This window comes from Protopterus annectens, chromosome 7.part0 (genome assembly GCF_019279795.1).
Source record: "Protopterus annectens isolate FY-2018-M chromosome 7.part0, PAN1.0, whole genome shotgun sequence".
NCBI lineage: Eukaryota > Metazoa > Chordata > Ceratodontiformes > Protopteridae > Protopterus > Protopterus annectens.
Window position 1 is genome coordinate 1,531,004,526 of NC_056739.1, and position 15,569 is coordinate 1,531,020,094.

At 40.2% G+C, this 15,569-nt stretch overlaps 1 protein-coding gene across 1 annotated transcript in view; it reads left to right on the forward strand.

Moving 5' to 3' along the window:
* Window positions 1–13,814, forward strand: part of MKRN2 (makorin ring finger protein 2) — a 382,638-nt gene extending 368,824 nt beyond the window's left edge. Inside the window, exon 7 of the mRNA XM_044076413.1 lies at window positions 5,777–13,814. Coding sequence (XP_043932348.1) covers window positions 5,777–5,917 — 141 coding nt within the window. The 3' untranslated portion in view covers window positions 5,918–13,814. The remainder of the gene's footprint in view (window positions 1–5,776) is intronic.
* The last annotated feature ends 1,755 nt before the right edge of the window (window positions 13,815–15,569 follow it).

Sequence of the window (15,569 nt, forward strand, 5' to 3'; positions counted from 1 at the left end):
TGATTGTTTGTGAGAATCCAATCTAATATGCTTGCTTTTTTGTTAGCTTTATTTATTCTGGTGTGGAAGGTAATGGTTTGAGAGAAACCATATAGGTTTATGTGTGTGGTAGGAAGGCTACTACTATAGGAATTCCAGTCTAAATTTATGTCACCTAGAATTATGGTTTCTTGAGGCAGGTGTTGGGATAGCCAGCAGAGTATATTTTCCAAGGTGGCTATGTTATTTCCAGGGGGCAGATACATGCAGATGATATAGATTGATTTAGCTTTGTTAAGTTCAAGTTTAGAGATGAGAATCTCAGCACTGGAGTCATGAGATAGATTACAGTTGTAAGTGGTTAATTGAAAGCCAGATTTAAATATAATAGCCACCCCACCACCTTTCTTAGATACTCTGTCAAGTCTTAGGATGCTATATCCAGGTGGGATAATTTCATTGTCTTGGATGACAGGTTTTAGCCATGTTTCAGTTAGACAGATAATGTCAAAGGAGTACACTTCTAGGAGAGCATGGAGTTGAGTCACCTTGTTGTTAATGCTACGTATGTTAAGATGTGCTAGTAGGAGAGAGTTAGAATGTCTTGCAAGGGGAGAATAGATAGATTGAATATGGTTTTGAAGAGTGATAGGGGTAACAGTTGGGCCAGGGTTTGGATGAATATCACCGTCCTTTACTGTGAGGAGTTGTAGTAGATAGCTTGGATTAGGGAATTTGCTGTAGAGAAGTAACACTCTTTTGTAATATTGTGTATTATATTTCATGTGTAGTGCTCCATGATACTTTGATAGTAGGTAGCTAGGTGTCCATGTTATGTTTGCATGGTTATGGAGGTGTGGTAAGGGTTGAGAGTTGGTTTGTTGGTTGGGGTAAGTAGTGTCTGGATATATTGGGTGCTCATATGAGGATAGTAAATATACAAAGGTTAGTAGTAGTAGTGGTAAGAGAGTGAAGTAGAATCGGATTTGAAGAGAGATAGTTAAACAGGCCATTGTGAGGGAAATAGTTTATCATGGAGATACTAAGGTTAATTTATTTTGCTAGATAATTATGCCAAACTGAAAACTAAACCAATGCACTGAAGATTAATAATGGATTATATGAAAGCAAAGCAGTCTATGTAAAACTATTTGGAGTGATGCATTCAGTGAAAATACTGCAGAAGATATGTGGAAAACTTTGAATGAGAAATTGAATGCAAACAATCAAAACATGTTTTAACATCAGGATCTAGGCACACAACATCAGGAGAATATATTTCCATAAGAACAAGATACTTGTTTAAGGTGAGAGACAAAAAAATATATAAGAAATAGAAATAAGGTTGAATTACAACTTTGAAAACTGAAGTAAACAAGCTGGACAAACAAATTAAGCATAGTGTGAAACAAGATCAAGCAAAATTTGAAGAACATTTATATAAAGATATCGAACATAATAGGAAACCATTTTATAGTTACATAAGATGTGGAAAGAGTAAAGACATGCAAATCTATAAGCTGTGTATAGATTCTAAAAATCGATAAGATGTGTATAGATTCTAAAATTTATTCTCAAATGTAATAGATTGTAGATGTATTTACAAAATCATATGCAAAACCGTTTGGCTCCGCAAAGAGGGTATTAAATTGTCCTTGTGACGTCCAGGTTACTTCAGATACTGAAATCAAATTAGATTATATTGAAAAAGAACTATGCAAAATGGCTTCAAACAAAACACAGGGAGGAGATGGAATTAGTAATAATGGCCCAAGAATACTTCAGCAAGAACTTACAGTACCATTGTATCTATTATTTACTAGGTCATATAAATGTGAGGAGATTCCTCAAGATTTGTAGATAGATTTATAGATAGATCTGTAACAATATAACAGCAGCTATAAATGAAAATTGGTACTGTGGTATTATTCATATAGATTTAACTTCAGCATTTGATAGGGTCATACACAAAACACTGATCAATAAATTAGAACATGTAATGGTCAGTGTACTCTTGATAAGATGGATAGCTGCATAGCTTATAAATAGGACATGGCAAGTGTCATACAGCAGTTGGACAGGTGAAATTCTTGGTTACAGTCAGGGTGTCCCACAGGGCTGTGTTCTAGGCCAATACTTGTTTAGATTGTATCTTTCAGATCTAACTTTTTCATCTGAGCTGTTCTACAGTCTGTATGCAGATGACTTGAAGTTGGGTAAACTGATTACATGTGTTACAGATAGGGCATGTTAGGGCATGTATGCAAAAGAACTTGACTAAATTGAACATTTGGGCACAGGGGAATAATATGCTGATAAATGTATCATCAAAAACTAAGCTTGTGAGATGTGGGTTACGTAAATTGAAAGATGGATATTTAGTACAGCACACAGTGAATACAAAAACTGTAGATTCATTTAAGGACCTGGATATATGAGAAGATCCATCTTTGAGTTTTTCTAATCATGTCAGCTAATTGGTTAATGATAGTTATATAACTGTAGGTTGCATGAAAAGATTTATAATGTCTAGGAAGTCAGAAATTAAGTCATTGTCTGTTAGTTACATTAGACCCTAACCTGAGTATGGAATAACAAAATGGAAACATTATAAGAAAATAAGCATGAGTAAACTGGAAAGAGTACAGCAGAAATATACCATGGATGTGAAAATGTAAGTTATTATGAAAGAATAAAATATCTGAAGTTGTATAGTGTCTCATATACTTAAGAGGAGACCTTATGCAGGTATAGAGGGCATTTAGAGACAACTACCTCTGGGAATGTTTGACGTTATCAAAAAGTAATAGAGGATCATAAGACAACCTAGGTAGAAGATTCTGTAGGAATGTGAAGTGTACTTATTGGTTCTCTGAGAGAGCAGCAAGGCTACAAATTACATTAAAACAAGCAGCAGTTTAGATATTTTTAAGAACAGCCTGGACAGTTATTATGGGAGCAACTATTCTGGCATATTGGCAGGCTAGAAGGGCATGAATGCCCATGCTTGAAATATTTGTATGTATAAGGGAAAGAAACTTCTAGTAGAAATTAAGAAGTTGTTTACTATTTTGCAGAAAGTTGGCAAGATCTCATGCACTTGTGAATTTTTGGAATTTCTGTTTCTGCAAAGATGCAGACAAAATGGAAGGAAAAAATATGTTGTTAGAGCTGCACCAGAAGCCACATTAATTAAACTAATCTCTAAACATGATGTTTCCTCTCATTCTAAGTCGTTTTTCCTCTTTACAGTATAATCCTTCCCTTGCCACATATAAATTGGCATGGATTGGCTACCTTCCCTCCTCTTATGTGGCATTTCTGTGACTTTTATCCACCTAATTACATACCATGTTGGGCTAGCATATCATCTCACAATAATGCCTTTGGGGATTGGTCTTCTAGGCATGCTGTTACATTGTATTGACTGACCCATTTAAGATTTTGGGCTATGAAAAGAGCTTTTAGCAAGGAGCTTATAGATTTGCCTTTCCTTCCATTAGGGTCATATTGCATTTTGAGTCTCTGGGGTTTCACTTTTTTTTTTTTTTTACTGCATAGTGTTTGTCATAGTTGACAGTGCAGTTAAGGCAAGAATATCAAGAAATTTGACATTGCTGGATGACTGGAAAGTTTGAGAGTGGAGTTCCTGCATGTGAATAATTCTTACTTTTCAGAAACCTATATAGTTTAATCACTGTTGGTAGCTAGCAAAGAAAAGGCACATTATAGTATGTTTAAAAGATAGCAAAGAATGCAAGCCATCAGTTCCTGCAAAAAAAAAAGTTCCTGGCAATCTTCAGAGAGTACAAAAGTTGGAAGTAATTATTTTCTAAGTGAATGAATGGAAGATCCCAGAGAAGGGAAATATTCAAAAATTCTGGGAGCACATGGAGGAGGGGGAGGGCTTAGCTTTGAAAACAGAACCACATCATTATGGCCACCCAATCAGTCAGTTTCGGGCTAGAAATATTAAAGTAATACTATGTATGTTTAGTGCTGCAAAAAAAGAAAAAGACTCAAAGCTAAGGTAAGGAACGTTTTCTCAGAAATTCCATCTATAATGAGATGAAGCAGTGGAAACACTATAGTGACTTTCAAGTACTGCAGGAAAATCAGTGAAGCCCAGGACCATAGCACTGTTAAGAAAAATTATATAGAATACATTGCAGGTTGTGAAGATAATGGGAGACTTGCTCTGAGGTACTATTAAAAAAAAAAAACATATTTCTTCAGAAATTTTGGTGGATGAATAGGACAGCCTTCTGAAGTTGTGAAGTTGAAAGCAGCAGGAAAATGCAAGCATGCATAAGACGAGAAACCGTTTTAAGGAGTGGTAAAAGGAAGTAAGTTATTGATTAAATGTCAACTACAGCTTATACATTAAATAGGCAAACTTAAGTAGTGCAGTTCTGTTCTGTTTCATTGTGGAGTCCTTGCCTGATCTTTACAACTGTTCTTTAGAAACAAGGTAGCTGCTGTAAGACTGACGAATTACACTTAGAGTGGCCCTGTAAGAAGGTATTCTGTTGTGCAGAAGTCCTCCATTTCTGGGTAGCAGTGTGTTGAGGAATATTTTGATAAAGTACTATGCAAACACTTAGTCTGCCTAATTTGGGCATTAGGTCACAAAATCTAAACCTAGTTAAGACACTGGCTGTGTATAACATTGAAAGCAATAATAACATGGGTATACAGAGAAAGATGTCTACTTTCTAGTGTGGGAGTGCTGGGATGAGCACATGGATTGGTTTTCTTTAATGTTTTGATAAGGGTTACAAATTACCTGGAGGGAGGTGTAGAACATTCTGCAGAGAACACACATATTTGTAGTAGTCTTGGTAAACCAAATGACATGGAAATCAAGAGTGGAGTTTGACTAAAGGAATGTTCAGCTGTCTGGTAGGTTAGAGTTAACGAATATGATGCAGATTTGTCGAAAAGTATGTGTGTGTGTGTGTGTGTGTGTGTGTGTGTGTGTGTGTGTGTGTGTGTGTGTGTGTGTGTGTGTGTGTGTCAGTCAACTGGCCAGTCCTACCAAATATACTTGCTGTGTACTGCAGCTGAGTCACAAGAAAGTTAGATATGGTGTGCAGTGGATGCTACATATTTTGAATATTAAGTTTTTGACACCACCCATATTGAAGTCCAAAATCTAAAGTGGTGGAAGTATGAGTTTTAGGAAAACAGCTGTAAAGCAAACATAGAACTGGCCTGGGAGACAGATTATAAACTATATAGTGTTTGGAGGAGACGTATTACATTTTTGAGGTCAGAGTGCTAGGAGAAACATGAGTTGGAAATCAGTAAAGCAAAATGTGGTAAGAAACTCTAAGTACATCTAAATCATAACTAAAGAGGTTGCAGTGGTAGGCAGTGAAAATGTATAGGACTAGTTGTGAATGTATTTGGATCTGCCTATAAAAGGGCAAATCAAAGGGACAGCATCTAACACCAATAGAGAGGAGGGTTAGATAGGGACCAGAAAACATGTCTTTACAGATTTCTGTAAACTTATATATATTCTCATGTCAGAAGTGTTGCTCCACAATAGGAACACTGAAGTATATTGGTGAGAGAAATGAGTTAGCTTGACCAGTGAAGGAGTATTTTAGAAGGTGTACAAAGGTTGGTAGTGGCTGTGTATTCATATAATTGACATTGACCACTATGTCTTAATCTGTCAATAGTTTCATACGTTTATTCAACATTTCCCCTTAGTTTAAGAACTACATTGTCTCTTACTAAATGTTACTGCATGCTATTTTTTAATTTATTTTTGCTGCTTCTCTTTCAGTTTCTGAACTCTGTCAGACTTTGGGATTTCATTGAAGAAAGAGAGCACCGTAGTGTTCCAGATAATGATGATGAAGTAAATGAGCTGGGAGAACTTTTCATGCATCTGTCAGGAGCAAATGAACAATCATCTACAGAGTGAAAAAATTAAGAATAGTTCTTTCTGTTTTGTTCACTGTTTTGTATAATTTATTGCTAATATGATAGAGAGGAAATGCTTTTTTTCATTTAATACTATGACAACCTTAACTGAATGAGTAACTAGGGCTGATTATTGAAACCTATCTTCCAAAAGCTGTTTCCTTTCTCATCAGATTGCATTTCTCCTTTATCAAAGTCAAATCTGAAATATTTACTCCTTTATCAAAGCCAGCAAAGCCAAGACTAGACAATATTTGATTTATATTTCTTCTGACTGAAAAAGTTGGAAGATTGTCATGCATGAAGGAAAGTCTTTCTTTTTGATAAGAAAGGTTATATGATTGGCATACTTTAGTAAGAAACAGCTGTCTTGTATTTGGTAAGAGTGTGTATGCCATGCACCTAATTATAAAAACAAACATGGAGGCTGCCATTCTGTTTTAGGAATGTCTATATAAGTTGTTGCTAAAGAGGAAAGGTGACAACAGAACTTTGATCAGCCAACCAAGTGGCATATCCAGTTTGCCAAATATATGACATTTAGCTTGTATTCAGCAGCATAGTTATATTTTTCTGTCATTACACCGTATGGAATAAGGACATCAGTAATTTCTCTTATTATTCATAAATGCACTACTGTCATCATTACTGAAGAAGTGAATACACTGGAAAACACGTACTCTTTCCTTTTTGGAAAATGTCTTTCTATTATTTTATTTTACCAAAGATAGCCCAGATAAGATGCAGTATATTAGGTCCTGTGGAATTACGTTACACGCAATTGTATAGCTGCTAGAGATGTGGAACAAAGTGAGACTATATCAGCTTATCCATCTAGTCAAATTGGAATGTTCAGGCCATAGCTGCTTAGGCTGGCATTTTGCAACAATAATATTTTTTTTTTTATTTTAGTTTTTGTTGGTTTAAGCATTTGAGATAGACTTACCCCAGTGCATGGCTTACTCTTTCTCCTCAGTACTGTAAGGATTACAGAAAACTGTGCCCACAACATTCATTATCTTAATGAAAAATCATTCAAATATCCCATGAGATCGTAGGTTCTGTGTCTCTGTCTTGAGGTAGTGAGAAGGCATGCAGAATTTCCATAGCATAACAGTGATGTGTTGCTTCTTCTATGTCCCCCACTTAATAGCTTAAGAAATAATAACCAGGATTCAGTACGCTAATTTAAGCATATGTTTGTTTTTTTTTAATCCAGCTGGTGATTACTGATGCCCAGTTCAGTTATAAGATTGACAAAGTAAGAGACAAAGGTAGTATTTTTCAAATGACAAGCATTGGGAGACCATCACTCATCTTAAACAAATAAGCAAGAGAATCTGACAGTAGATAGGGACTGCCTGGCCCACCAAGTTTGCACATTCCTCCTTTCTCACTGGGTTCAAGTGCCTAGGAAGCAAACCATTTCCCTGTGGTACATTTGGTTGGGGATACATGGCTGAAGTGACATTCAGCTGCACAGAAATGTGGCTGTTGTACAGCACATGTTTATGTAACTGCAACATGTCAAAGTGTGCTTCAGCATGGAAGAAATCTTGCATGCTACTGTAGTCACATTTGTACTCCAGTATGCAGTTTAGGTAATGTTTCTAGACACTGTGAAGGGGGTAGTGGTCCACACATACCAATTATAAAGACACTGTCCATTGAACAGTGCATTTTTACTGCCAACGACATGTCCACTGACCAGCCTACTGCTAATGCCTCCCAAAGTGCCTGCTGTCTTATGGGCCATGGACATAATTTTCCCCCTATTCACTTGGTTATTGAAGTTGTGGGCATGGCACCACATTCTTCTGTTTTCCCACAGGGAGTTTGCAACAGCCATATTTCTGTGAAGCTGAATGTCACTTCATCTATATGTCCTTAACAAAATGTACCACAGTGAAATGTCTCGCTGCCTAGGTGCCTGAACCCTATCCTTGCCTAGGTGCCTGAACCCTATCCTACCTCCATTGAATAGTTTGCAGTTGTGAACAATGAGATGTTCTGCTTCCTCATACAATTTGACTCCACTCCATTTCTTGTATTTGCTTTTTTTCTCTTTTTAGAGAAAAAACATCCTTGTTTTATTTGAGTTTCCTATTTCATACTGTGACATTTATATTCTTTTGCAGTTCTTTTGTTTGTTATTACCTTCTTCAAATTTGTATATGCTAAGTTTCCTTAGTCTCTTTTGTTATGGTATCTGGTGCAGATATAGCACCATTTTGTCATCTACCTTTCTTTCTTTTCGTCTGTTAATGGTTTGTGCAGAAGTGGTGGATTTTTGAGGGTTAGAATGTGTACAGAAAGTAAAGGATGAAATCTTCCTTAAAGGGTCATAGGACTTTGTGGAGTCATAAAGTTTTACCTATGCAATAAATAAATACTATTCTGGTTATTGCATAGCAGGGGTGAGTGTGACTTTTATTTATTTTGTCACATTTGTCAGCTGGATAAGTGAACTGCTCCAAGAGCCCTTTTCAGGCTTCAAAAAGTTTTTATTTTGCAAAGCTACTTCAGCAACTTTAGGACGGCTATGTTATAACAATCCCGGGGCTATCTTGGCAACATCTGGTTTCATGCATACTTCTGAGACTTGGTGATTGTGCACTTGAAAGACTGTAGTGGAAATTTAAACTGAGTCTTCTAGTTTTGAATATTCTTCAATGTCTCTGCTCTACTTTTCATTAATTAAAGTCAAATGTCCACTTATACATATGTAGGTTGCACTTCTAAAAAGTCTCTCTGTCCTCCACCAAAGGCGGCCTGATGTTTGACCAGATTTGCAGAGCTTTGTGTCTTTCCTCTTTTAGTTGGGAAAACTCCACTTTCCCTGTGACATTGGTACATTTCCAGTATAAACATAGCTTCAAAATTTGTCATCTTTAATTCTTTCCTGATGCCCTTGATGCATTTCACTTATGCTTTATTGAACATGTTTAGTGGTTGTAATTTTTGCAGTTCATTCTGAATGCTTCCATAGTTGATGAGATAAGTAATCTCATTGGATACCTTTATTATTTTATTATAGTTGCTGTTGCTGGTTGTACTGGTACATAGTTAAGTTTGCCAGTATAACAGCAGATATTGTTTTTTTGTAAATGGTATGCATGCAGTGTGAAAGGTTCTTCCATGTACACGTAGACATCAGATCTTTCATAAATATTTTCTTTCAAGGTATTTTTTTGTCTGGAACTTTCCCATAATGTATCATTCTGACTTTCTGTGCTGGGTTCAGCAAGAATACTGAGAAGAAGGAAATTAGTTCTTGAGGCTTGCATGAACAAGCAAAGGCTGGAGTCTGTCACTAATAAGGCTGCTTTGTCTACTTACACCCAGCAATTGACAGCTGCAGATGCCCTTATTAAAAAGAAAGAGACATGTAGGAAAAGCAGAGAAATGGGCACACCATAAGAAAGAAAGCAGGGTGATGGGTGCCAACTGGTCTTCCTTGAGCAAATGATGCTGCCACCACAGAAGAGCCTTTGCAGCTCCTGGTCAAGATACCTGCTACTTCCAAGGTCATTTGTAAGATCCTGCAGAAGGCTGACTTGTCTTCAGTCATTACACTTCTCTCTGGTCATAGGCTAAAGGTATGATGACTGTGATTGGGTCACATGCCAGTTCCAAGGTGACTAACTCAAATTGCCTGCTTTGTTGTTTCAAAAGGGGAGTGCGATATCTCCATTCTACTATTTAAAGATATCTGTAGTTAGAAATAAGGGATTCGTGAAGAATACCTGCAAATTCCAAAATCCTTGGTGACCACCCGTGCAATTTTGAGGATTCCAGAGTCTGATATGTGGACATCTGACATTTCAGCTGTCTTGCTGCACTGCAGGTCCTCTCATCTCATTCTGTCTCAGCTTAACAGACCAGTTTAAGTTGGCTCAGCACTGTTTTTCATTTATCCAAATCTGCAGGCCAATCCCGACTAACCATATATCTCTGGAGTCGAAAGGAAAACTTGGAGCTCTATCCAGAAAGAGAGACTGTCCCTTCTGAATCTTAAAGACAAAAAGACCTGGACTACAGATCCCAGCTGTCCTTTCCTTTGGGGTACAGTCTTGATGAGGACAGCCCCCCCCCCCCACACACACACACAATTTTAATAGGGTCCATGATTCTTTCAAATATCTATAAATAATATAGTAGTAGATCCAGCAGTGATATTTCTAGATGCAGCAAAGCTATCTTAATTTGGTTCCAGGGCAAAATATCCCTCCTAGTTACCAGGAGAACAAGTGAACCACTTTTGGTAAGTTTACACAACATCAGCTATTTCCTTCAGAGCCCTTAACTGTCAGATACATGAACACATATCAGAGCAAATTTCACATGCAGCTGCCTGAGGCTACAAGAAGTGTTACTGATGATACTCAAACTAAACTAGTCAGCCTTACCCAATCTACTGTGGAGGTGTGCACACATGCTGTTAATTAGGTAGGTATATTGTTCTGTATGCAGCACCCATATCTGCCTGAGGATACAACCCCTCCCAAAACTTGTTAATGCACCCCTGGATAAGGACCAGCAGGTCTGTTCTTAGGAACCCCATCAGAAATGGTTAAACTGGAAAAGAAGAAAAAACTGTGAACACTGTTAAGCAACTGTCTTAATATCTTTTTTCCAGATATAGCAGGAATTATCTGTCAAAGAATTGGCCTTACTACCGATGACAAGATAAATGAAAGCAACCAAAGGGTAATAAGGTCTTTCAGAAAAGAAAAACATTTGCAAGAAGACTAAAAAGGGAGGGATATGGCCCAGAGCCGCCACCCCCCCCCCCCCAATGGGGCAGCAGTGGCTGTGCTGCAGTTCTCTTTTCCCTTCTCTTACCCACTATCCCAAACTAACTCTTAACTATCTCCATCCTTAAAAGATAGGAGGCCTGCTTTCACTGTTCTCCCCCAATTGGTAAAGCATCACAAGGTGCAAGTGGGTTATGCAGGTGATCTGTCAAAGCTACAGACTATATTTCTCATCAATCACAAGATTTCAGTGAATTCCAGCAGTCCGTAAAGACCAAACGCATTACTAAGGCCCTTGATAGAAATTATGCTTCTGCAAGAAGCTCTAGAGTGAGTACCAAGAGAGAAGAGACTGAGACTGTTTTTCAAAACTGTTTCTGATACCAGTAAAAATGAACTGTGGAGACCCATCCAAGACTTGTCAAAATGAATCAAGTTCCTAATAGCAAAATGTTAACACTTCACATCCTCATGTCCCACTAAGCCCTGATGGTTGCCCTAGGTTAGGAGGATGTCTACCTGCATGTACCTATTCACAGAGAATGCAGTTGCTTCCTCATGTATGTTCAAAGTTTGGAAATTCTAGTGCCAGTTTAATTCATTAACTTTGGTTTAGCTACTGCACCCAGAGTCTTTTCCAAATGTCTGACTCCATTAGTAGTGCATTGGAGGCTTTCAAATATACCCATATTTGGATGACTTTCTAATTCAGGCATAGTCCCAGTAGGATCTAGAGGGGGAACAGTTCTATGTATGGAATTATTTCAGAAAACAGTACCGTCTCTCAGCTGTCCTGGGGCGTTGCTATATAAATGCATGTGTATAGATAGATAAGATATAAAATGATTTCAGAAACAGGGTCTGTCCCTCAGCCTTCAAAAATTCAGTTTGAACCCTTCCAAAACAATGGTCATATTTGAAGTTCTGTTGGATACCGTCAAGTCAGGAAGCAATCCTGCCCTAGGCAAACAGACTTTCTGGAAAATGTCTTTCAGGTAATGAACTAGAAGATGAACATCTCTGCACAGTAATTCCTGATATTGCTGTTATATGCAGCATCAAACGTTCTCATGGTACCACTAACAAGGCAGCACTTGATGAAATTGCAGTGGTAGTTCGGGAATGTTTGGAATCAGCACACCTGGTCCTTAGATTATGTCGTTACCCTATTGCCCTGTGTATGTTAGGAATTAGTACAGTGAAGTCACCAACCAGTCAAGAACCAGGGTTTTCACTTCAAATAAGAACCCAAGACTCAAGTCTTGACATCAGATGCCTCCAGCATGGTTTTGGGAGGACCTGTTTAGTCAGCATTGTAGTTAAGAAAATATGTGATTGTATACAATTGAAATGCATCAGTATAAAGGAAATGGTGATTGGCTTTAGAGCTCTGTTTGGCAGGAAGACAATCTGAAGACCAGGGCTGCTGCACCTGATAAAGCAGTACAATGGTGAGGCGGTATTTAAACAGGAGGGTATTCACTTTTTCTCAGTTTACAGGCTGGCCCTGGAATCAGTAATGACCTTAAAATCCTCATAAATCCCCTCTGAACAGAATACATTAGCAGAGCAACTATGCAAGACTTCTGCAGTTCTTTATGAATGGATGTTAAACAGGTGCATCTCTTGGCCTCTACTCACAGGTGGTTTACCATAAATATATACGTGTGCTTCTCCAGTCAAAAGGCAAATGAATAAATTCTGCTCAAGAGCACCATACATATATGGTTGGGCAGTCAGCACCATCTCATTTATTTAGGCAAGTCTGTGTCTGTATGTATTTTCTCCCTTTCCCTTGCTGCCTAGGATTCTTCAGACGATAAGACAGGAGAGGCCAACATTATATTAATGGCATTATTTTGTCCAGGGCAGCATTGGTTCTCCCGCCTGATAGAAATGGGGAAGGAAGATCTATTTCCATGTGAAACTCCAGATTCATCTCAGATTGTCTTTGTAATACCCAGACCTGTTCACACTCGCACTAACAGCCTGGAAGATACGACCTTGTTATACTTAAGGAAACCCTTCTAATAGGAAGTGCTCAAGGTAGTGAGGGAAGTGGTTCATCTAGCAGCAGTTGCATTGGCAGGACCAGATGGGCTGGTGAGTGAGCACCTGACCCCAACTCACCCATGGTCTGGAGAGGGAAGCTTCCTAGGCTCACTGCAACAGCAGCAGTAAGAGTCAAGTGCACTCTGTATTGCAAGCAGTATACTGCTTGGGCAGGAGGATGACCATGGGCAGAAGCATGCATGCACCCGCAGTTGCAGAACTTGCAAGGCTGTGGCAGGGTGGGAAGGGGTTAGGGCATACTTCCCAGCAGCAGTATAATGGTGCACCACCATCCTCCATCTCCTCACTGGCCCCCTGATGTGGTTCAGGTTGAGAAAGCAGGTCCTGTAGACACAGTGGCAGATGATGGTCAGCTGTTGGGGATGGCAAAAAAAATAATAAGGGAAGCTAGGAGGCCAAGTACTAGGAAATCTTACCCAAGTAAATATAACAGATTTTCTCCTCTGGTAGCTAGGTAGGAACCAGGATACAAAGGCTGTGAAAGTTTATATGGTTCAGCACTATCTGTCTGAGCTTTTTTAATTCAAGGCTAACTTGTGCCTCGGTGAAAGATACACTTGTCAGCTGTCATGAGTCTGCCATCCTGTGGATCCTGCACTTGCCACTTTACTTCCAGTTAAATGGTTTATTAAAATGTTTTTGTATTTGAGGACTGCCTAAAAAAGAAATGACTGCCCCATGGGACCTGCATTTTGCTCTAGTAAAAGTTACTCAGAATCATTTCCAAATAGCTGACAAAGTACCCCAGGTTCATGACTGTGAAAACATCCCTGCTTCTTTCTGTTACTTCAGCCAGGAGAATATCTGCACTCCATATTTTTATGAACAGAGGAGCCTGTCTTTGTATTTTACAGACATGGTGAGTTTATGTACTGCATTCTCTTCATGCCTAAAGATTTTTTTTCAAAACTATTGATCTGAAGTAGTTGACTTAATTCATTCTGCACATATGGGTATACGGATCCGATTCGGGTCCGAGCCGGTAAAAACTTTTCAAGCATGAGCTGTGATCTCCAAGCTCCTCCCTTACCTGTATTACATCACTTCCTCCTTTCTAGCCCCAGATCTTGTTTGCCACTCTTAAGAGTCAGCATCGTGGTCTCTGAGCTCTAAGCAAGGTGGTAAGGTTTTTGGTCTTTTTGTGATAGTTGAGTGTGAATACCTTTCCCTTTTTTTTCCCCTCCCTTCGCATTTGAGCGTCGTGTCAGTTGTAAAAAAAAAAAGTCATAAGTGTTTTTGTTTAGTGATACTGGTTTCCCGCCTAGGCCCAACCCCTGTTTAAGTGTGTGTGTGAGTGGGCCGTTATGGCCTTTACTGTCTCTACTATGGCTGAACAGCCTAAGGTTCTTTTTAAGAAGTGAACAGAGCGTGGTCACAAGCTCTCGCCAGCCGATGGCCACACTCTGTGTATTCTATGTTTAGGGGTCACTATCTGTCTGCATCCTGCAACATTTGTTCAGGCTTTAACCCTAGGGCTTTGAAGGATCGCCGGGCTAAGCTTGTGGCTAAGGGTCTGCTACCAGCTTCTGCCCTAGAGTCTGCCTCTGTTTCCTCTCCAGCCAGTGACACTGTGCAGGCAGGGACTCAACCTCCCGCCAGGCCTGCTTCATCGGAGTCGTCCCAGAGAGGTAGGGACAGAAGGGATAAGGAGAAGCGCCACAGAGAGAGGGACAGGCCCAGAAAAAGATCTCTGGACAGGGAGTCTTTCTCCAGCCCCTCTTCAAAGGCACCCAGGTCTCATTCTCCTCGGCTTCACTCTCCCCTTTTCTCGACGGAGCCAAGACACTCCCTTCAGATCCGGCCCAGACCCGAATCGGTCACTTCCTCCAGGTCAACTCGGAGTGTGTCCGACCTGGATATGGACAGGCTGATGAGGAGGTTCATCCAGAACCAGATTCAGATGGGGGTCTTACCAGGGCCTTCTCCTGTTGGAGAGGGTCCTCCTTCTTCAGCTATGTTCCACCCTGTTGCTCCTTCCACGATCCGACCCGATGCTTTGGGGTTTTTGGATCCGAGACCTTTCGGAGCTGTTGGGTCGGTGCCGATGGTTCTCGTTTCCTCGACACAGGCCCTCACCTTGAGTTCCTCGGATCCGATCTCTGATCCTGAAGACTCTCGGAGCCGTGGTCGGGGAGTTGGACCTGAGGGTCGAGATCTAGCTCTTTTGGATCCCATCCTCGGTGCCCGGACTACCCCTCCGTCGGCTCCGACCCCTGCTTCGGTGCCAGAGAGAGCCTCTTCCTTACGTTCTACAGAGGTGTGTTCTCCATTGGCATTCGGGGCAGTGGAAAGGGTTCTCTCCCAGGGGTTGAGACCACAGCTCACCTACTCAGATCCTACCCAGACCCCTCTGATTTTGGATTCTGCTCCCATTACCCTGTCTCAGGGACAGCTCCTGCCAAAGCAACCCTAGGTTGTTCCCCTCAGAGAACCCCTGGAGGGTTACGAATCATCTCCAGAGAGTCCCACTGGAGAGGAAGCTCGTAAGCGCAAGTGTAAGAGCAGGCACTTGGACTTCCCTTGAGTCCATTACCACTGATACGGACTTGGATGAAGGAGAGGGTTCCCCCAGATCACCTACCAAGGATGTCTCGTTCGGAGACATTATGGAGATCCTCCGCCAAAGAGGAGGTTGGTCAGCCCTCAAACCCTCTGCGGATGAGTCTGTATTCCTGGAGGCCTTTGGCGTGGGCCATCTACTTCCTGGGTCTCCCCTCCAGCGGACCCTTTGGTGGATCTCATCACCACTAGGGCATGGAAGGATCCTGACACCGTAGAGCCTATACCCAAAAGGCCAGACAAAATTCTTTCCTCGCCATCAGA